General features: G+C 46.6%; 1 protein-coding gene across 4 annotated transcripts in view; it reads left to right on the top strand.

The window, feature by feature from the left end:
• SFT2D1 (SFT2 domain containing 1) overlaps window positions 1-22,500 on the top strand; it is a 249,606-nt gene that overhangs the window by 157,759 nt on the left and 69,347 nt on the right. For 2 of the 4 annotated variants that reach the window (XR_012751622.1, XM_075339761.1), the window contains exon 6: window positions 4,828-4,886. The exons of 1 other annotated variant lie outside the window; for it this stretch is intronic. Coding sequence is in view for 2 of the 3 variants with exons in the window: in XM_075339761.1 (XP_075195876.1) it covers window positions 4,828-4,886 (59 nt within the window). In the remaining variant the exon portion in view is untranslated. Of the gene's footprint in view, window positions 1-4,827; window positions 4,887-10,096; window positions 12,207-22,500 lie in introns of those variants that run through there. One more of the 4 variants, XM_075339760.1, reaches the window with a different exon arrangement.

Genomic DNA, 22,500 nt, shown 5'->3' with positions numbered 1-22,500 from the left:
TGTGTGTGTGTTCTGGTGTGTGTGTGTGTGTGTGTTCTGGTGTGTGTGTGTGTGTGTGTTCTGGTGTGTGTGTGTGTGTGTGTTCTGGTGTGTGTGTGTGTGTGTTCTGGTGTGTGTGTGTGTGTTCTGGTGTGTGTGTGTGTGTGTGTTCTGGTGTGTGTGTGTGTGTGTGTGTTCTGGTGTGTGTGTGTGTTCTGGTGTGTGTGTGTGTGTGTTCTGGTGTGTGTGTGTGTTCTGGTGTGTGTGTGTGTTCTGGTGGGTGTGTGTGTTCTGGTGTGTGTGTTCTGGTGTGTGTGTGTGATCTGGTGTGTGTGTGTGTGAGATCTGGTGTGTGTGTGTGTGTGATCTGGTGTGTGTGTGTGTGTGTGTGTGTGTGATCTGGTGTGTGTGTGTGTGATCTGGTATGGGGGTGTGTGATCTGGTATGGGGGTGTGTGCGATCTGGTATGTGTGTGTGTGTGATCTGATGTGGGTGTGATCTGATGTGGGTGTGATCTGATGGGTGTGTGTGTGTGTGTGTGTGTGTGATCTGATGGGTGTGTGTGTGTGATCTGATGGGTGTGTGTGTGTGTGAGAGAGAGATCTTGTGTGTGTTTGTGTGTGATCTGATGTGTGTGTGATCGTGATCTGATCTGGTGTGTGTGTGATCTGGGGTGTGTGTGTTTGATCTGGTGTGTGTGTGTGATCTGGTGTGAGATCTGTGTGTGATCTGATGGGTGTGTGTGTGTGATCTGATGGGTGTGTGTGTGTGTGTGATCTGATGGGTGGGTGTGTGATCTGGTGTGTGTGTGAGATCTGGTGTGTGTGTGTGTGTGTGGAATCTGGTGTGTGGGATCTGGTGTGTGTGTGTGAGATCTTGTGTGTGATCTGATGTATGGGTGTGTGTGTGATCTGATGTGTAATCTGGTTGTGTGTGTGATCTGGTGTGTGTGAGATTGGTGTGTGTGTGTGTGTGTGTGTGTGTGTGTGAGATCTGGGGTGTGTGTGTGTGTGTGAGATCTGGTGTGTGTGTGTGTGAGATCTGGTGTGTGTGTGATCTGATGGGCATGTGTGTGTGTGATCTGATGTGTAATCTGGTTTTGTGTGTGTGTGTGTGTGATCTGGTGTGTGTGTGTGTGATCATGTGTGTGTGTGTGTGATCTGGTGTGTGAGATCTGGTGTGTGTGTGATCTGATGGGTGTGTGTGTGTGATCTGATGGGTGTGATCTGATGGGGGTGTGTGTGATCTGATGTGTAATCTGGGTGTGTGTGTGTGTGTGTGTGTGTGTGATATTGTGTGTGTTTGTGTGTTTGATGGGTGTGTGTGTGTGATCTGTTGTGTGTGTGTGTGTGTGTGTGTGAGATCTGGTGTTTGTGAGATCTGGTGTGTGTGTGATCTGGTGGGTGTGTGTGTGGGTGTGTGTTTGTGATCTGGTGTGTTTGTGAGATCTGATGGGTGTGTGATCTGATGGGTGTGTGTGTGTGTGATCTGATTGGTGTGTGTGTGATCTGATGGGTGTGTGTGTGTGATCTGATGTGGGTGTGTGTGTGTGTGTGTGATCTGATGGGTGTGTGTGACCTGTGTGTGTGTGTGTGTGATCTGATAGGTGTGTGTGTGGGGGTGTGTGTGTGTGTGTGATCTGATGGGGGTGTGTGTGTGATCTGATGGGTGTGTGTGTGATCTGATGTGTAATCTGGGTGGGTGTGTGTGTGATCTGGTGTGTGTGTGTGTGTGTGTGTGTGTGTGTGTGTTATCTGGTGTGTGTGTGTGTGTGTGTGAGATCTGGTGTGTGTGTGTGTGTGTGTGATCTGGTATGGGTGTGTGTGTGTGATCTGGTATGTGGGTGTGTGTGATCTGATGTGTGTGTGTGTGTGTGATCTGGTATGGGGGTGTGTGTGTGATCTGGTATGGGGGTGTGTGTGTGATCTGGTATGGGGGTGTGTGTGAGATCTGGTGTGTGTGTGTGTGTGATCTGGTGTGTGTGTGTGTGTGTGTGTGATCTGGTGTGTGTGTGTGTGTGTGTGTGTGTGAAATCTTGTGTGTGTTTGATCTGATGGGTGTGTGTGTGATCTGGTGTGTGTGTGTGTGATCTGGTGTGTGTGTGTGTGATCTGATGGGTGTGTGTGTGTGATCTGATGTGTAATCTGGTGTGTGTGTGTGTGTGTGTGTGTGTGTGTGATCTGGTGGGTGTGTGTGTGATCTGGTGGGGGTGTGTGTGATCTGGTGTGTGTGTGTGTGAGATCGTGTGTGTGATCTGGTGTGTGTGGGTGTGTGTGTGATCTGATGGGGGTGTGTGTGTTTGTGTGATCTGATGGGTATGTGTGTGTGTGTGTGATCTGATGTGTAATCTGGGTGGGTGTGTGTGTGATCTGGTGTGTGTGTGATCTGGTGTGTGTGTGTGTGTGATCTGGTGTGTGTGTGTGTGTGTGATCTGGTGTGTGTGTGTGATCTGGTGTGTGTGTGTAATCTGGTGTGTGTGTGTGTGTGTGATCTGGTGTGTGTGAGAGATCTGGTGTGTGTGTGTGTGTGAGATCTGGTGTGTGTGAGAGATCTGGTGTGTGTGTGTGTGATATTGGGTGTGTGTGTGTGATCTGACGGGTGTGTGTGATCTGATGGGTGTGTGTGTGTGTGTGATCTGATGGGTGTGTGTGTGTGTGTGATCTGATGGGTGTGTGTGTGTGATCTGATGGGTGTGTGTGTGTTCTGATGGGTGTGTGTGTTCTGATGGGTGGGTGTGTGTGTGTGTGATCTGATGGGTGGGTGTGTGTGATCTGATGGGTGGGTGTGTGTGATCTGATGGGTGGGTGTGTGTTCTGATGGGTGTGTGTGTTCTGATGGGTGGGTGTGTGTGTGTGATCTGATGGGTGTGTGTGTGTGATCTGATGGGTGGGTGTGTGTGTGATCTGGTGGGTGTGTGTGTGTGTGTGATATTGGGTGTGTGTGTGTGATCTGACGGGTGTGTGTGTGATCTGACGGGTGTGTGTGTGTGATCTGACGGGTGTGTGTGTGTGATCTGACGGGTGTGTGTGTGTGATCTGACGGGTGTGTGTGTGTGATCTGATAGGTGTGTGTGTGTGATCTGATGGGTGTGTGTGTGTGTGATCTGACGGGTGTGTGTGTGTGATCTGACGGGTGTGTGTGTGTGATCTGACGGGTGTGTGTGTGTGATCTGACGGGTGTGTGTGTGTGATCTGATGGGTGTGTGTGTGTGATCTGATGGGTGTGTGTGTGTGTGATCTGATGGGTGGGTGTGTGTGATCTGACGGGTGTGTGTGTGTGATCTGACGGGTGTGTGTGTGTGATCTGACGGGTGTGTGTGTGTGTGTGTGATCTGATGGGTGTGTGTGTGTGTGTGATCTGATGGGTGTGTGTGTGTGTGTGATCTGATGGGTGTGTGTGTGATCTGATGGGTGTGTGTGTGTGATCTGACGGGTGTGTGTGTGTGATCTGACGGGTGTGTGTGTGTGTGTGATCTGATGGGTGTGTGTGTGTGTGTGTGATCTGATGGGTGTGTGTGTGTGTGTGATCTGATGGGTGTGTGTGTGATCTGATGGGTGGGTGTGTGTGTGTGTGTGATCTGATGGGTGTGTGTGTGTGATCTGATGGGTGTGTGTGTGTGATCTGACGTGGGTCTGTGTGTGATCTGACGTGGGTCTGTGTGTGTGTTCTGATGGGTCTGTGTGTGTGATCTGATGGGTGTGTGTGCGTGATCTGATGGGTGTGTGTGTGTGATCTGATGGATGTGTGTGTGTGATCTGATGGGTGTGTGTGTGTGTGTGATCTGATGGGTGTGTGTGTGTGTGTGTGTGTGTGTGTGTGTGTGTGTTCTGATGGGTGTGTGTGTGTGATCTGATGGGGGTGTGTGTGTCTGTGTGTGTGTGTGATCTGATGGGTGGGGGTGTGTGTGTGATCTGATGGGTGGGGGTGTGTGTGTGATCTGATGGGTGGGGGTGTGTGTGTGATCTGATGGGTGAGGGTGTGTGTGATCTGATGGGTGGGGGTGTGTGTGATCTGGTGTGTGTGTGATCTGAAGGGTGTGTGTGTGTGATCTGAAGGGTGTGTGTGTGTGATCTGATGGGTGTGTGTGTGAGATCTGATGGGTGATCTGATGGGTGTGTGTGACCTGAGTGTGTGTGTGTGTGTGTGTGTGATCTCATGGGTGTGTGTGTGTGTGTGTGATCTGATGTGTGATCTGATGGGGGTGTGTGTGATCTGATGGGGGTGTGTGTGTGTGTGTGATCTGATGGGGGTGTGTGTGTGTGTGATCTGATGGGGGTGTGTGTGTGTGTGATCTGATGGGGGTGGGTGTGTGTGTGTAATCTGCTGTGTTTGCGTTTGAGTGTGGTCTGATATGTATGATTTGTGTGAGTGTGATCTGGTTTGTGTGTGTATGTAATCTGGTTTTGTGTTTGTGTGATCTGGTGTGTGATCTGATGTATGGTCAAAGTATATGACAGTAGTTTTTGAAAAACACGGTATCTGCTCTGGGAGCCTAAAAGTTCAAAGTCTAAAAATTGATAATGATACTAAAATTTCACAAAAATTACATTTAAGTGAAATTTTAGTGACCTAATTTTAACACTAATATAAATTACAAGTGTCACAAAGTATCCAAATCATTGGCATATGTAGAAGCATTCTAGAGTTATCACATAGTGACACATCAGAATTGAAAAATGTGGCTCTGCCGTTAAGGCCAAAAGTGGCTGTCAAAAGGGTTTAGTTATCATCTGATGCAGGGAGTTATTTGTGTGAATAAGTCTAAACACTGGGATTTATGTGAGCCATTTGATGTTTTTTTGCTGTAATTGACAGACATTTTTTCTTTGCATCATTTTATTCTCTCAGTGGCAAAAGAAAGGCTTGGCACTTCTATTTTGTATCCTACAGTTTTTAGCGATGACTTGGTAAGTAATTGTATGATAAATATTTTTTATTTTTGTCCGTCAGATATTTGGTGACCTGTACATTTGAGGTTTTAAAGGGGATTCTATCCTGAGGCATTTAACAGTTCTACAATGTATTGGTGATAATAGATCAGTAAAAGTCCATCTAATTTGGAACTTTCACTAATCGTCAAGATGAGGTATCCAGTTTTGCGTGTTCTCTCAAACTTTCACTAGCTAATTGTTGTAAACTATTTTTAAAAATCAAACCTTGCGTCAAGTTTTCTAAAAGCATGTGGGAATACATATTTTGATCTGGTGAGACTAAAGGGGGCTTTACACGCTACGATATCGCTAATGCGAAGTCGTTGGGGTCACGGAATTTGTGACGCACATCCGGCCGCATTAGCGATGCCGTTGCGTGTGACACCTATGAGTGATTTTTCATCGTCGCCAAAACGTGCAAAATCGCTCATCGGTGACGTGGGAGTCCATTCTTAAATATCGTTACTGCAGCAGTAACGAAGTTGTTCCTCGTTCCTGCGGCAGCACACATCGCTCCGTGTGACGCCGCAGGAACGAGGAAGCTCTCCTTACCTGCCTCCCGGCCACAATGCGAAGGAAGGAGGTGGGCGGGATATTACGTCCCGCTCATCTCCGCCCCTCCGCTTCTATTGGGCAGCGGTTCAGTGACGCTGAACGAACCGCCCCCTTAGAAAGGAGGTGGTTCGCCGGTCACAGCGACGTCGCAGGGTAGGTAAGTACGTGTGACGGGTCTGGGCGATGTTGTGCGACACGGGCAGCGATTTGCCCGTGTCGCACAACAGATGGGGCGGCTACCCACGCTAGCGATATCGGTACCGATATCGCAGCGTGTAAAGCGGCCTTAAGGTTGAACTTTTTGGCCATAAATCCAAAATTTATATTTGGTGCAAAGCTAAGATTGCATATCACCAACAGAACATCATACCCACAGCGAAGCATTGTGGAGGCAGCATGATACTGTTTATGAGCAGCTGTAACTGGCATTCTTTTTCTTCCATCCAAAAAGACTTCAGTTGATCAAGTAGTCTGTGCAGAGGTGTTAAAGGTGGAAAAAGTCCTGAAATTATTTGTGTGTGTATAATATAAAGAAAAAGGACCAAAGATGCAGCATGTCAATTCTTTTAGAGTTTTTCAATGTGTATTTCACTAGTGATGGCAGGACTTGCAGATACATGGGGTCAGTGAGGAATTGATCCCTGGTATCTGGACAGATGCTGGACTTACATGGGGACCAGAATCCGGCGCAAAGTGGTAGAAGCAAGCGCTTCATACTTACTGAATCACAGACGCAACTGTTCGCTTCTGCGGTCACTTCCAGGGCCTCTCATTACCTTCATTGCATATGCACTGCTTCCACTAGAGCGTGTGATTGGTTGCAGTCACCTGCACCCTCATGCTGAGTGACACTCAGACACTAGTGGGTGAGTCTATATTGTACTGTAAAATATTTTTTTTTTTTTTTTTTTTCATTTATCACCCCCCTATATTATGATACCCAGCACAGATAAAGAATATGGCTGCAGCCTCCAGCTGTGCACTTATTGTGGCTGGATGAAAATAAGAGGAACCGCATGCAGCTTTTATTTTATTTATTTAAATAAATGTTTAAAAAACCGGTGTGCGGTCCCTCCAATTTTGATACCCAGTCAAGATAAAACCTGAGAGCTTGGGGCTGCTGGTATTCTCAGGCTGGTGAGACCCATGCTTATTGGGCTCCCCAGCCTATAAATAGCAGCCTGGAGCCACCCAGAATTGCCACATCCATTAGATGCAACAATCCCAGCACTTTACCCGGCTCTTCCTTCCCGATTGCCCTGGTGTGGTGGCAGTTGGGGTAATAAGGGGTTTGTAATGGAATCCAGCTCACCCACGTCTGACCTCACAGCACTTCAGACACTGATCCGGCCCTGCCCTGGCCGCAGCAATGAGAAATGAAGGAAAGCGATCCAGCTGAGTGACCAGGTGATTTATTCAGTGCAGTACAGACATGGCATAGTCGTGGTTAACGCATTTCTGGCTTAACGCCCTTAATCATAACCAGCTCTTCCTTCCCGATTTGCCCTGGTGTGGTGGCAGTTGGGGTAATAAGGGGTTAATGTCAGCTCATTGCTGCCACTAAGCTCTAAATTAGTAATGGGAGGCGTCCATGAGACCCTCTCCATTACTAATGTGTAAGTGAAAGTAAATAAACACAAACACCAAAAAAATCCTTTATTTGAAATAAAAAAAACAAAGCACCCTCTTTCACCACTTTATTAACCCCCAAAACACCACTGCAGTTCCAACGTAATCCACACGAGGTCCCACGACAATTCCAGCTATGCTACATGTAAAGTGACAGTACACGATTGGGGAACATGACTGCCCGCTGTGGACTTCAGGCAGAGACTGAATGAGCCACACAATCAGCAGTGACGTCACTCAGGTTAGCCGCAGCCACAGATAAAGGGTCAAACAGCCCTCCACCTGAGACCGGTGTCAGGGAACCTCAATGAACTCTGTGATCTCACATAAGGTGAGGTCACTAAAGTCACCTGCAGTCAAGTTACCTGCAGTCACAGGTGGAGGGCTGTTGTAACTTCCAGCTGTGTCCATGGCTAATCTGAGACACGTCACCACTGATTGCTGCTCATTCTCTGCCTGAAGTCCACAGCAGGCAGGCATGTTCCATGATCGCGTGCTGGGACTATGGATGTAATGGATACGGCAATCTTGGGTGGGCTGCATGTTTTTATTTTTAGGCTTGGGTGGCAATAAGCATGGGTTTCCCCAGCCTGAGAATACCAGTCCACAGCTGTCAGGCTTTATCATGGCTGGGTATCAAAATGGAGGGACCGCACGCTGTGTTTTTTTTTTTTTTTTTTTTTATGATTTTATTATAAATTAATGATAAAAAAGCCACATGCGTTTTTTCTTATTTTGATACACAGCCAAGATAAGCGCACGGCTTGGAGCTGCAGCCGTATGCTTTATCTGTGCGGGGTAGCATAATATGAGAAGACCGTAGGCCAAATTTTTTATTTTATGTTTACTGTACAATATAGACCCGCAGATCGGATCTCTGATTGGAAGCGTCAGACACACTGTCATTCAATCAGGCACCGGTAGGCGGGGGAAGCAGTGCATATGCAATGAAGGTAATGAGCGGCCCCAGAAGTGAATGAGAGGCGGAGGGAGCAGTTACAGCCGCACCGGTCACTCGGTAAGTATAGCGTGCTCGCTTTATTATTTTTTTTTCTTATTTTTACCCCCGGCGGTTGGACTTTATAGTCTGGGTCCGCCCATCACTATTTTTTACTCATTCAATATAAAAATATGCATTATCAAAAACGCATGGTAAATGTATGTGTTTTTGGATGCGTTTTTGTGACCACAGGATGCAGTTTTGTGGTAAATACAAAACTGCAGTGTGCGGGTATAGCCTTACAGGTCTAATCCATTGCATTCCACATGCATTGCAATATATTAACTTTTATTAGTCTGATCACTGGTCTAAAGTCCCGTAGTGGAACTTAGTGAAAAAGTTAGTTTAAAAAATAATTGCAAAAATATGTAAAGAGCGCACAAGATGACAAAAAAATATTACGCCAACAATTAAATATTTATGCAATAACCAAAATAAAAAAAATAATATTACATATATTTGGTATCGCCAGGTCCAGAATGACCTAATCTATAAATCTGCCACACTAGTTAACCTCCTTAGTGAATATCGTAAAATAAAATAAAAATAAGTAAAAAGGCAAAAATTAGGCAAACTGTTGGGAAAAAAAAGTGGAATAAAAATGATGAAAAAGTGAAAGGTAAATAAATATATCATCTCTTCCTGCAATAAACAAGCTCACACTCAGCTCTGTGAGCAGAAAAATAAAAAAGCTATGGCTGTCAGAATAAAAAGATGCAAAATCAATTTTTTTTTTTTCTATAAAATTGTGTGAAAGGGGCAAAAGAAAAAAAAAAAACCTTGTTGTCCCCCAAGGAATAAAGCAGCCTTATCACTTTTACCAAACTGAATGGCATTAAATAAAAAACTTTTTCTGAATTGCTCTTTTGCCCAAAAATGATACCAATAAAAATATCAAGCCCTCGCATGACTGTCGGCAGAAAAATGCTAAAATTTTTATCTCTCAAAATATGGCAATGCCTAAACTTTTTCTTTTTAAAGTTATTTTTTTTTTACTGTGCAAACCTAAAAACCCAATATAATTCTGCCATCCCTATAATGGCACCGCCCTGAAGAATAAAATCATCTTATCACCTTTACCATATGATGAACAGCTTAAACTAATAATTCTGCCTTCCAAAAATCGCAGTAAGGCTTAGCTAACATTTATCTTGCGCTCCACACTGAGCACTTACATCAAGGTTTGTGTGTAAATTTCTAAAATTCGTTTAAAATACGTGATTCAGATGGAACTCCCAACGGAACATTCACTATGAAACCGAGGGAGTCTCTTTGGACTGTCTGGCCTATGATACAGCAGTGTTAGTCTTTTTAAGCGTTTATAAAAGTGTGTAGATAAAGAATCTGACACTCAATGGTTAAATGAACAAAAAGATCCCTTTAATTCGTTAAGAAAATAAAGTGTACAATTCTTATGACGTTTTGGCGAAATTGACCTTTCTCATACATAAACTGGCATGTGCGATGGGGGGAACTTGGTGGCTGCATGAAACAGCTCTGAGATAGTGGCACAATATGGGTGAAGTGCAGATTGCCTGGGTAATGTGACTAAAATGGCTGTGGAGCCTGCCAATCACTGGAATATATTTTAGTATTCCAGAGTTATCACATTAAAGTTACACTGGCCAGAATTGAAAAAATTGACCTGGTCAGGAATGGGGAGAGCAGGCCTGGAGCTGAAGGGATTATAAATAGAGGACAACTTCTCTAACTTATTTTATGTGCTAAAATCATGGAGCTTTGGACTATTTTTTTATTTTTATAATTTTTTATGTTTCCATATGAATGTTAACATATTGCAAGATGTGATTGTTTACAATGTCTGTATATGATCTTCATTCTTATAATACTAAGGGGTATACTATGCTACATGTGTAGATAGATGTACTAGTATTCACTTTTGTTATGTTTATATGAACTAGAATGAGCACATGCTATTTGAATTAGTTTTTGGTTTGCTTTTTTTTTTATTTTTTTTTAAATTTCAAAATAATTCCATCAGCAGAAATATCAAGAGTGGGGGGCGTGTCCTGACATGGAAGCGTGAGGACGCTGGATCCCAGAGCTCCTGCGCCCACAGCCTAAATATACTAAATCCTGCAGCCCCCACTTACCCAGGATGGCCCCCAAGAAGAGACCGGGGGTAGCGCCCGCTTCTGCCTCCCCGGGGACGAGTCAGAGACCCCAGGGGAGCCTCACAAAGTTTCTGACGGCGCCGGGCTCTGAACCTCCGCAGGCGGCCCGAAGCAAGATGGCGCCGGCTGGCGCGCGGCGTCCTCCAGCGGGGGATTCCCCAGGTGCCGCTCGGCATTCTCCCACAGCCTGTGCAGCGGAGCAGGGGATCAGCAGTGCAGAGAAACGGAGGTCGGAGGCGGCGGTGGCATTGGACGGAGCGGGCCCAGGTACAGAGGACTGGAGGAGGGGGGAGGCTGCTCAGTCTGCCTTGCAGCACGCTGCTGTGGATAGGGGGGGGGCTCTGAGGGGATCATCAGACCCGGGGATACCGGCCATGCTCTGCACACAGGAGCCCCCCCCGCCCACGAGGCACACAGAATCTCAGGTGTTACTAAGCAATATGCATGCTGGCCCCCCACTGGGGGACATACAAGCCCTGAGAGAGCTCATTTTGGTCCTCCCCAGCAAGAAAGATCTGGAGGATGTTGTGGCTAGAATTGAATCCTCCCAGCAGATGGCGCTGTCTGCCCTGAGGGAGGAAATGGTGGTACTGGAGGACAGAATTGAAGCCACAGAGCAGGCTCAGGAGTCCCTGGAGAGCAGAATGGAGAGGATTGAGAGAGACTGTGAGTCATCCAATGCCCGCATCAGAGACCTTGCCCTGCTCTTGGATGATCAAGAGAACAGGGGCAGAAGAAATAATATCAGACTCAAGGGTATACCGGAGGACTGGCCCCAGGAACTTCTGCGTACTAAGGTCTTAAACATCTTTAACCGGGTCACTGATCGCCCCTTGGAGGCTACCTACCTCTTCGACAGAATTCACAGAGTCGCAAGGTCGGGCCCTAGATCTGCCCCCTCCTCTAGAGATGTACTATGTCGTTTGCACTATTATGGAGACAGAGAAAGGATCCTACAGGGAGCTTGGTCATACGGTCCGGTGGAGATGGATGGGGCCATGGTGAAGTTATTCCCTGATGTCTCCGGCCGCACACTATATATGAGACGCCTGCTTCATCCTCTCCTGCTCGGCATCAAAGAAGTAAACGCCTCATATAGATGGGGCCATCCCTTCCATTTGATAGTACGCAAGGGGGACTCCGTGTTTTTGCTGAAGAGGCACTCAGAGCTTCCTGATCTTTTTGCATTCCTGGGAATACCAGACTGCTCAATTCCGGACTGGTTGGAGTGGGAACCCCAGGCACCCCCGAGGCCGCGGAGGAGGAAGGGAGGCACCCGTCCTGCTCAAAGCGGCGATCCTTGAGGGATTTGGCATGTATTAGAAATATCAAGAGTGGCCAAATCAACAGTTTGGTACATTCTAGGTGGCTCAGTTGTTGGCACTGTTGCTTTGCAGCTGGGGTCCTGGGTTCAATCTCACCAACATCAAAGATATTTGTATGTTATCCTCATAAATGGGTTTCCTCTGGGTACTCTGGTTTCCTCCCACACTCCAAAGACATACAGACGGGGAATTTAGATTGTGAGCCCCAATGGTGACAGTGATGTCTGTAAAGCTGAATATGATTTCCATGGAATACAACAATGGTTGATTAAAGCAAAATCCTTTCCATGGCGAAGAAAAACCCCTTCACAACATCCATCCAAGTGTAAAACACTCTTTATGAAGTGGGTGTTTCAATATCCAAGTCTACAATAAAAAGACTTCATTAGAGAAAATACAGAGGGTTTACCACAACGTGCAAACCATTAACCATCCTTAGAAATAGGCCAGATTATACTTTACATGTTTTTGGCAAAGAAGCCGCACGGTTCTAGAAAAGCATTCTTTGGATAGATGACACAAATATTAACCTCTAGACCGCACGGCTATGAAAGTGGAGTAGTTCCATGTGTGGTAATGTTTCAAGTAGCTTGTATTTACAGGTTTCAGGTTGGTACCGAACCCTTTCTCAAAGCTGTTCTATATAGTAGTTCAGTTTTGAGGTGGGGTTTGGTACGAAACTGAAACGCATGAATATAAACTACTTGTTGAAGCATTACCACACATGGAACTACTCCTTTTTCACAGCAGCACGGTCTTCCAGAACATCTATCTCGTATTTCTCCTCAATCTACTTGAAGATTTTTTTTTTTTTTTTTTTTAATCTGCAGACCTACTGCAGCAGCTGAATCTATGGTCATTATTGGAGTTGTCACATACACAACCCAATCAGGTGAGCAAGCCCCTCACCCCCAATTTCATTTTCCAAATGCATTACTCTTCAGTATGTGCGTTTTGTCTCCTTTTTTCTTTGCAAAAGTTGGCTACTTTGAAGAACTTAGAGTATAAGACATACAGTGCCTACAAGTAGTATTCAACCCCCTGCAGATTTAGCAGGTTTGATAAGATGCAAATAAGTTAGAGCCTGCAAACTTCAAACAAGAGCAGGATTTATTAACAGATGCATAAATCTTACAAACCAACAAGTTATGTTGATCAGTTAAATTTTAATAAATTTTCAACATAAAAGTGTGGGTCAATTATTATTCAAGGTAATTAGCAGTATACCAACAATACATCCACAGTAATTGATCAAATTAGCTGGATCAGAATTATAGAATAAGGATTACACCTAAAAAATAACTTTTAATATATATGCGGATAAAAGTGAGCAAAAGCTCGCAGGTTAGAAACAAAGGTGGCACAAATCCACCCAAACTAAAATTGGGCTATGTATAGAAGGCCCAAAATAACATGTCTCAGCATGGTACCACGGTAGGAGATTCCTGAAAGTTACTGGTCACCACCTGAGGTATATACACACCAAGAATCAACAGTTAGAACCCCATCCAAGGGAAAATGTATGTCTGTGTGTATCAGAAAAACAAAGGAAAAACTCCCAGACCTTTTTGAGCCGTATGTTTCATAAATCCCACTCCAAATGGGAACGGTCTTACCAGGTCCGGAGATTCCACGGGCATATAGCACAGGTTTGAGGTTCAGGCAGGGGGCTGTTTCAACAGCGTATCTAGATCCCTCCGTGGCCCCAACCAAGACAGGCATATAATCACCGTGCCCACTCCCAACGTTTCAAAGGCAGATCATCAGGGGAGTTCCAGTGGGGAAGTGCAGTCAAACGGTATCACCACCGGATGACTATCAAAAGATGCCCAGGTCACTGTGAAAGAAATACATAGGATAAGCCCTAGGGCCATCGGTCAGGCCATATGTGTCTAGCCCATAGGTTCCCAACACTCACCGCATCGTGGCGTACAGATCAGACCCAAAGTTCATAAATGCCGCGCTTAGCGTCCACAGGACGCTCCATAAATAGCACGGCGCATGCGCGAATGGGTACGTCATCGGTGACGCTCACTCCCAGAATGCTTCCGGGCCGGAAGTGACGCGGCATCGATCACCATCAATGACGTTCACTCCCGGCATGCATTCGAACCGGAAGTGACTCATCATCTATCGCCGCGTCGCCACATAAGCGTCACGGCTAATACCCGATGTGGCGACATCCGGGTACGTGGAACGCAAGCTCTATACTGTATTCAAAATGAGACAGGACGCGCCCATAGTGATATGAGCGTCCTGTATACTAGCCGCGGACCAATCAAACAAAAATGGGCACGTAGGTTCAAGTCCATAGACGTGCCGGTATACAAACATAGTGGCAATGGTCAGACTCCACACAGGAGATAATTTAAAAACAAGGGGTTCGGCCAAATATAGTCATGGAAAGTGTCAAAATATCATGAGAGGCGGAAAAAAGGGGGGAGGGTTTGCATCAATGGGGCGGGACTCACTACAATATACAAGAGGGGGCAAAACTCAGTATCCAAGGATGGGACAAACCTACTCAATCCTCCAGGGATACCTGATATACTACATCGAAGGGGAAGGTGGTTGGACGGGAGGGGGGCAAAAGGGACATATAACCATAAAACCATATCGAACGAGCTAGATCATATGGGGACAGTCATAGTCAGGGTGGAAGACAGAAAACTAGAGTGCACACTCGCCACTCACCCTAACTGAAAAGGCCATACCTATCATGTGGGGGTCGGCACCCTAATACTCCCCCGCCTGTGGTGCCCCCACTAAGACATGTTATTTTGGGCCTTCTATACATAGCCCAATTTTAGTTTGGGTGGATTTGTGCCACCTTTGTTTCTAACCTGCGAGCTTTTGCTCACTTTTATCCGCATATATATTAAAAGTTATTTTTTAGGTGTAATCCTTATTCTATAATAATGATCCAGCTAATTTGATCAATTATTATTCAACCCCTAGGTTTAATATTTTGTGGAATAACCCTTGTTTGCAATTACAGCTAATAATCGTCTTTTATAAGACCTGATCAGGCCGGCTCAGGTCTCTGGAGTTATCTTGGCCCACTCCTCCATGCAGATCTTCTCCCAAGTTATCTAGGTTCTTTGGGTGTCTCATGTGGACTTTAATCTTGAGCTCCTTCCACAAGTTTTCAATTGGGTTAAGGTCAGGAGACTGACTAGGCCACTGCAACACCTTGACTTTTTCCCTCTTGAACCAGGCCTTGGTTTTCTTGGCTGTGTGCTTTGGGTCGTTGTCTTGTTGGAAGATGAAATGACGACCCATCTTAAGATCCTTGATGGAGGAGCGGAGGTTCTTGGCCAAAATATCCAGGTAGGCCGTGCTATCCATCTTCCCATGGATGCGGACCAGATGGCCAGGCCCCTTGGCTGAGAAACAGCCCCACAGCATGATGCTGCCACCACCATGCTTGACTGTAGGGATGGTATTCTTGGGGTCGTATGCAGTGCCATCCAGTCTCCAAACGTCACGTGTGTGGTTGGCACCAAAGATCTCGATCTTGGTCTCATCAGACCAGAGAACCTTGAACCAGTCTGTCTCAGAGTCCTCCAAGTGATCATGAGCAAACTGTAGACGAGCCTTGACATGACGCTTTGAAAGTAAAGGTACCTTACGGGCTCGTCTGGAACGGAGACCATTGCGGTGGAGTACGTTACTTATGGTATTGACTGAAACCAATGTCCCCACTGCCATGAGATCTTCCCGGAGCTCCTTACTTGTTGTCCTTGGGTTAGCCTTGAGTCTTCGGACAAGCCTGGCCTCGGCACGGGTGGAAATTTTCAAAGGCTGTTCAGGCCGTGGAAGGCTAACAGTAGTTCCATAAGCCTTCTACTTCCGGATGATGCTCCCAACAGTGGAGACAGGTAGGCCCAACTCCTTGGAAAGGGTTTTGTACCCCTTGCCAGCCTTGTCACCCTCCACGATCTTGTCTCTGATGGCCTTGGAATGCTCCTATATCTTTCCCATGTTGACCAAGTATGAGTGCTGTTCACAAGTTTGGGGAGGGTCTTAATTAGTCAGAAAAGGCTGGAAAAAGAGATAATTAATCCAAACATGTGAAGCTCATTGTTCTTTGTGCCTGAAATACTTCTTAATACTTTAGGGGAACCAAACAGAATTCTGGTGGTTTGAGGGGTTGAATAATAAATGACCCTCTGAATAAACTTTTCACAATTTAAAAAAAAAAATAAAAAAAGAAATCACATTCTTTTTTGCTGCAGTGCATTTCACACTTCCAGGCTGATCTACAGTCCAAATGTCACAATGCCAAGTTAATTGCGAATGTGTAAACCTGCTAAATCTGCAGGGGGTTGAATACTACTTGTATATTTTCAGTTATTTCACACTTTTTTTTAAGTATTTCATTCCACATGTGTTAATTCAAAGTTTTGAAGCCTTCAATGTGAATCTACAATTTTCAGAGTCATGAAAAGAAAACTCTTTGAATGACAAGGTGTGTCCAAACTTTTTGTCTGTACTGGTATATATGTCCATATAGATATAGATTTATAGATATAGATTTATAAGGGCGGCACGGTGGCTCAGTGGTTAGCACTGCAGTCTTGACACCATCTGCAAGGAGTTTGTATGTTCTCCCCATGTTTGCATGGGTTTCCTCCGGTTTCCTCTCACAATTCAAAATTATACTGATAGGGACCTTAGATTGTGATCCCCAATGGGGACAGTATTGCTGATGTATGTAAAGCGCTGTGGAATTAATAGCGCTATATAAATGAATAAATATTATTTATTTCCTCATAGACTGTAAGCTTACGAGCAGGGCCCTCACTCCTCCTGGTATTTTAATTGTTATTTCGTACTGTCTCATTGTCTGTACATGTGCCCTCGTAATTGTAAAGCGCTGCGAAATATGTTGGAGCTATAGAAATAAAATATATATATATATATAATATATTAGTGATGTGTGTGTATATGTATGTATGTATGTGTATATATATATATATTTATGTATATCTATATATATATATATATAATTGCCTTATTCTGTTTGTCTGTCTGTCTTGCTCCAAAATTGTGTCCTTACGGTGACACAAAGCTGATTGGCCGCTGGGCTCGCCATGGCCCCGCCCCCCCGCACGGATGGGCCGCTTGCCCAGGCTCCGCCCCCCCACAGATTGGCCTCTCGCCCGGGCACCCTGCAGGCATTGGCAACTCGGCCCCGCCCCCCTCACGCAATGCACGCTAGCTCTGGCCCCGCCCCCCTACGCATTCCCCGAACCGACACGGTCACGGAGCCATGACTCCCAGGTGAGTACTGTACCCCCGGGAGCCCACTTCAGCGTACGCCGCAAACCCAGCCGACACATACCCTCGCATTGCTGGGGCTGGCCGGCGTATGCTGGTGTGGGCTCCCGTGCGAGCGGGGGACGGGATACGCTGGTAACCATGGTAGCATAGTTACCAGCTCATCAAGGTCCTGCAGCGGCGGAACATACACACACGCACACACATCAGATCACACTCACTCTCTCACACACACATCACATCGCATCCACACACTCACAACATCCTGGGATATCGCTTGCTTCTCGGCGCCGATACTGTGCTGTGAGCTTCCAGGACCTGCCGGAGGATCACATGGCCAGAAGCATGTGGTATCTCCGGATGTTGTGAGTGTGAGCGCGTATGTGCAATATCGTCAATGTGTGTGTGTGTGCGTGAGTGTATTCGATTGTGTGTGTGTGCGTGTATGCGATCGGGTGTGTGAGAGTGTATGCGATCGGATCTGTGAGTGTCGGCAGAGGAGCACGGCGTGCTGGAGGAGGCTGGGAGGAGAGAGGCTGATCCTGGGGAAGGCTGGGAGGGGGAGGGGGGAGGCTGAGAGAAGAGAGGCTGAGGCTGGGGTAGGCTAGGCTGATCCTGGGGAAGGCTGGGAGGGGGAGGCTGAGAGAAGAGAGGCTGGGGGAGGCTGAGGCTGGGGTAGGCTGGAAGGAGAGAGGCTGATGGGGACAGAAAAGGCTGATGCTGGGAGGAGAGAGGCTGATGCTGGGAGGAGAGAGGCTGATGCTGGGAGGAGAGAGGCTGATGCTGGGAGGAGAGAGGCTGATGCTGGGAGGAGAGAGGCTGATGCTGCGGGCAGAGAGGCTGATGCTGCGGGCAGAGAGGCTGATGTTGCGGGCAGAGAGGCTGATGCTGCGGGCAGAGAGGCTGATGCTGCGGGCAGAGAGGCTGATGCTGCGGGCAGAGAGGCTGATGCTGCGGGCAGAGAGGCTGATGCTGGTGCAGCATGGGGGATGGACCACGTTTGGGAGTGCGCAGCATGGCGGATGAAGCACGTTTGGCAGTGCGCAGCATGGCGGATGGACCACGTTTGGGAGTGCGCAGCATGGCGGATGGAGCACGTTTGGGAGTGCGCAGCATGGCGGATGGAGCACGTTTGGGAGTGCGCAGCATGGCGGATGGAGCACGTTTGGGAGTGCGCAGCATGGCGGATGGAGCACGTTTGGGAGTGCGCAGCATGGCGGATGGAGCACGATCGGGGGTGCGCAGCATGGCGGATGGAGCACGTTCGGCAGTGCGCAGCATGGCGGATGGAGCACGTTCGGGAGTGCGCAGCATGGCGGATGGAGCACGTTTGGGAGTGCGCAGCATGGCGGATGGAGCACGTTTGGGAGTGCGCAGCATGGCGGATGGAGCACGTTTGGGAGTGCGCAGCATGGCGGATGGAGCACGTTTGGGAGTGCGCAGCATGGCGGATGGAGCACGTTTGGGAGTGCGCAGCATGGCGGATGGAGCACGTTTGGGAGTGCGCAGCATGGCGGATGGAGCACGTTTGGGAGTGCGCAGCATGGCGGATGGAGCACGTTTGGGAGTGCGCAGCATGGCGGATCGAGCACGTTTGGGAGTGCGCAGCATGGCTGATCGAGCACGTTTGGGAGTGCGCAGCATGGCGGATCGAGCACGTTTGGGAGTGAGCAGCATGGCGGATGGAGCACGATGGGGGGTGCGCAGCATGACGGATGGAGCACGATGGGGAATTCGCAGCATGGGAGATGGAGCACGATGGGGAATGCGCAGCATGGGAGATGGAGCACGATGGGGAATGCGCAGCATGGGAGATGGAGCACGATCGGGGGTGCGCAGCATGGGGGATGGAGCATGATGGGAGGTGCACACCTCCCCCCAACACACACACACGTGCACTGCACAACACACCACACACACACACACTGGGAACCACAAACACCGCCCTACACAGACACCCACACACACAGACAACGCCGCACACACACAACACCCAACACACAAACACCGCGGCATACATAAATATACGCACATACCGCACAACACACACATTCCACAAAACATACCTCCCTCCAAAACACACCACACACACACAAACCGCGCAACACACACACAACGCTCCACAAACAACGCAACACACATACAACACCGCTCTCACCTCCCGCCACACCCAGACAACACCCAGAACATGTACAGCCCCTACACAAACACTTGGCAACTACACACAACAACATCTAATATATATATATATATTAGATAACAAAAATTATACATTAACTACACAATAAATTCTAGAATACCCGATTCTTTAGAATCGGGCCACCTTCTAGTGTGTATGTATATGTATATATACATATACACATATACATATATATATATATACATATACATACATACATACATACATACATACATACATACATACATACAGTGCCTACAAGTAGTATTCAACCCCCTGCACATTTAGCTGGTTTACACATTCGGAATTAACTTGGCATTGTGACATTTGGACTGTACATCAGCCTGGAGGTGTGAAATGCACTGCAGCAAGAAAGGATGTTGTTTCTTTTTTTATTTTTGTTTTAAATTGTGAAAAGTTTATTCAGAGGGTCATTTATTATTCAACCCCTCAAACCACAAGAATTCTGTTTGGTTCCCCTAAAGTATTAAGAAGTATTTCAGGCACAAAGAACAATGAGCTTCACATGTTTGGATTAATTATCTCTTTTTCCAGCCTTTTCTGACTACTTAAGACCCTCCCCAAACTTGTGAACAGCACTCATATTTGGTCAACATGGGAGAGACAAAGGAGCATTCCAAGGCCATCAGAGACAAGATCGTGGAGGGTCACAAGGCTGGCAAGGGGTACAAAACCCTTTCCAAGGAGTTGGGCCTACCTGTCTCCACTGTTGGGAGCATCATCCGGAAGTGGAAGGCTTATGGAACTTATGTTAGCCTTCCGCGGCCTGGACAGCCTTTGAAAGTGTCCACCCGTGCCGAGGCCAGGCTTGTCCGAAGAGTCAAGGCTAACCCAAGGACAACAAGGAAGGAGCTCCAGGAAGATCTCATGGCAGTGGGGACATTGGTTTCAGTCAATACCATAAGTAACGTACTCCACCGCAATGGTCTCCGTTCCAGACGAGCCCGTAAGGTACCTTTACTTTCAAAGCGTCATGTCAAGGCTCATCTACAGTTTGCTCATGATCACTTGAACCAGTCTGTCTCAGAGTCCTCCAAGATTCTCTGGTCTGATGAGACCAAGATCGAGATCTTTGGTGCCAACCACACACGTGACGTTTGGAGACTGAATGGCACTGCATACGACCCCAAGAATACCATCCCTACAGTCAAGCATGGTGATGGCAGCATCATGCTGTGGGGCTGTTTCTCAGCAAGGGGCCTGGCCATCTGGTCCGCATCCATGGGAAGATGGATAGCACGGCCTACCTGGAGATTTTGGCCAAGAACCTGCGCTCCTCCATCAAGGATCTTAAGATGGGTCGTCATTTCATCTTCCAACAAGACAACGACCCAAAGCACACAGCCAAGAAAACCAAGGCCTGGTTCAAGACGGAAAAAATCAAGGTGTTGCAGTGGCCTAGTCAGTCTCCTGACCTTAACCCAATTGAAAACTTGTGGAAGGAGCTCAAGATTAAAGTCCACATGAGACACCAAAAGAACCTAGATAACTTGGAGAAGATCTGCATGGAGGAGTGGGCCAAGATAACTCCAGAGACCTGTGCCGGCCTGATCAGGTCTTATAAAAGACGATTAGCTGTAATTGCAAACAAGGGTTATTCCACAAAATATTAAACCTAGGGGTTGAATAATAATTGACCCACACTTTTATGTTGAAAATGTATTAAAATTTAACTGAGCAACATAACTTGTTGGTTTGTAAGATTTATGCATCTGTTAATAAATCCTGCTCTTGTTTGAAGTTTGCAGGCTGTAACTTATTTGCATCTTATCAAACCTGCTAAATCTGCAGGGGGTTGAATACTACTTGTAGGCACTGTGTATATGTATATATATATATATATATATTATGTTATATTATATTATATTATATTATACACATATATAATGTGTGTAGCTGAGAGCCCTGACATGCCGGCGGCACAGCGCTCAGCTGAGAGCTGACACATGCCGGCGGTCGGGCGCTCAGCTGAACGCTCGGCTACCGAGAAATGTTGAAATGTTGCAGTAATGTTGTCCGTGGTCCATCAGGACCATGGACAACATACAAAATCACGCAGCCTCAGTGCCCTCATGTGCAGCCGCTGGTGGTTAAGTTTCTTTAACTTGCGGTACACTTAGGGCGCAATCGCGGTAAGTCCCCATACGGTACATTGCATGGAGACTTGCTGCGATTGCTGTGGGATTTTTTCCAATATAAGACATACCCCGAAAGTAAGACATAGTGGCACTTTTGGGGGTAAAAAGAATGTAAAACACTGTCTTACTTTCGGGGAAACACGGTAAATATTCCATTAACAGGAATCGGGGATATATACATTTACCCTTGCTGTGAGACCTCCAATATTTGGCATTATCAGCTCAGCAGCCCCATCTTATGCATTGTGCTGCAGTACCAAAAGTGGCCTGCAGACAAGGGGGCGCTAGAGAGTAGTCGCTTGTGACAAATCAGTGAACAGCTGCGGATTTCTGGGTGACTTCCCCGGCTGTTCGTGACAAAATATATATATATATATATATATATATATATATATATAAATAAATTTGTGAGAGAGATATATACATACACATACAGTGGTGGCCAAAAGTATTGGCACCCCTGCATTTCTGTCAGAAATAAGTTTCTTCTTGAAAATGATAGCAATCACAAATTCTTTGGTATTATTATCTTCATTTATTTTGCTTGCAATGAAAAAACACAAAAGAGAATGAAACACAAATCAAATCATTGATCGTTTCACACAAAACTCCAAAAATGGGCCAGACAAAAGTATTGGCACCCTTAGCCAAATACTTAGTTGCACAACCTTTAGCCAAAATAACTGCAAACAACCGCTTCCGGTAACCATCAATAAGTTACAATGCTCTGCTGGAATTTTAGACCATTCTTCTTTGGCAAACTACTCCAGGTTCTGAGATTTGAATGGTGCCTTCTCCAAACTGCAATTTTGAGATCTCTCCACAGGTGTTCTATGGGATTCAGGACTGGACTCATTGCTGGCCACTTTAGTAGTCTCCAGTGCTTTCTATCAAACCATTTTCTAGTGCTTTTTGAATTGTGTATTGGGTCATTGTCCTGCTGGAAGACCCATGACCTCTGAGGAAGACCCAGCTATCTCACACTGGGCCCTACATTATGCTGTAAAATTTGTTGGTAGTCTTCAGACTTCATAATGCTATGCACACGGTCAAACAGTCCAGTGCCAGAAACCTGGGAACCTCCGCCATGTTTGACTGTAGGGACCGTGTTCTTTTCTTTGAATGCCTCTTCTTTTTTTTTTTTTTTTCCTTTAAACTCTATGTTGATGGCTTTTCCCAAAAAGCTCTACTTTTGTCTCATCTGACCAGAAATTATTCTTCCAAAACGTTTTAGGCTTTCTCAGGTAAGTTTTGGCAAACTCCAGCCTGGCTTTTTTATGTCTCGGGGTAAGAAGTGGGGTCTTCCTGGGTATCCTACCATACAG

This window comes from Anomaloglossus baeobatrachus, chromosome 3 (genome assembly GCF_048569485.1).
Source record: "Anomaloglossus baeobatrachus isolate aAnoBae1 chromosome 3, aAnoBae1.hap1, whole genome shotgun sequence".
NCBI classification, from domain to species: domain Eukaryota; kingdom Metazoa; phylum Chordata; class Amphibia; order Anura; family Aromobatidae; genus Anomaloglossus; species Anomaloglossus baeobatrachus.
Note: the sequence above shows the minus strand (reverse complement) of the source record. Positions and strands in the feature narration are given on the sequence as shown.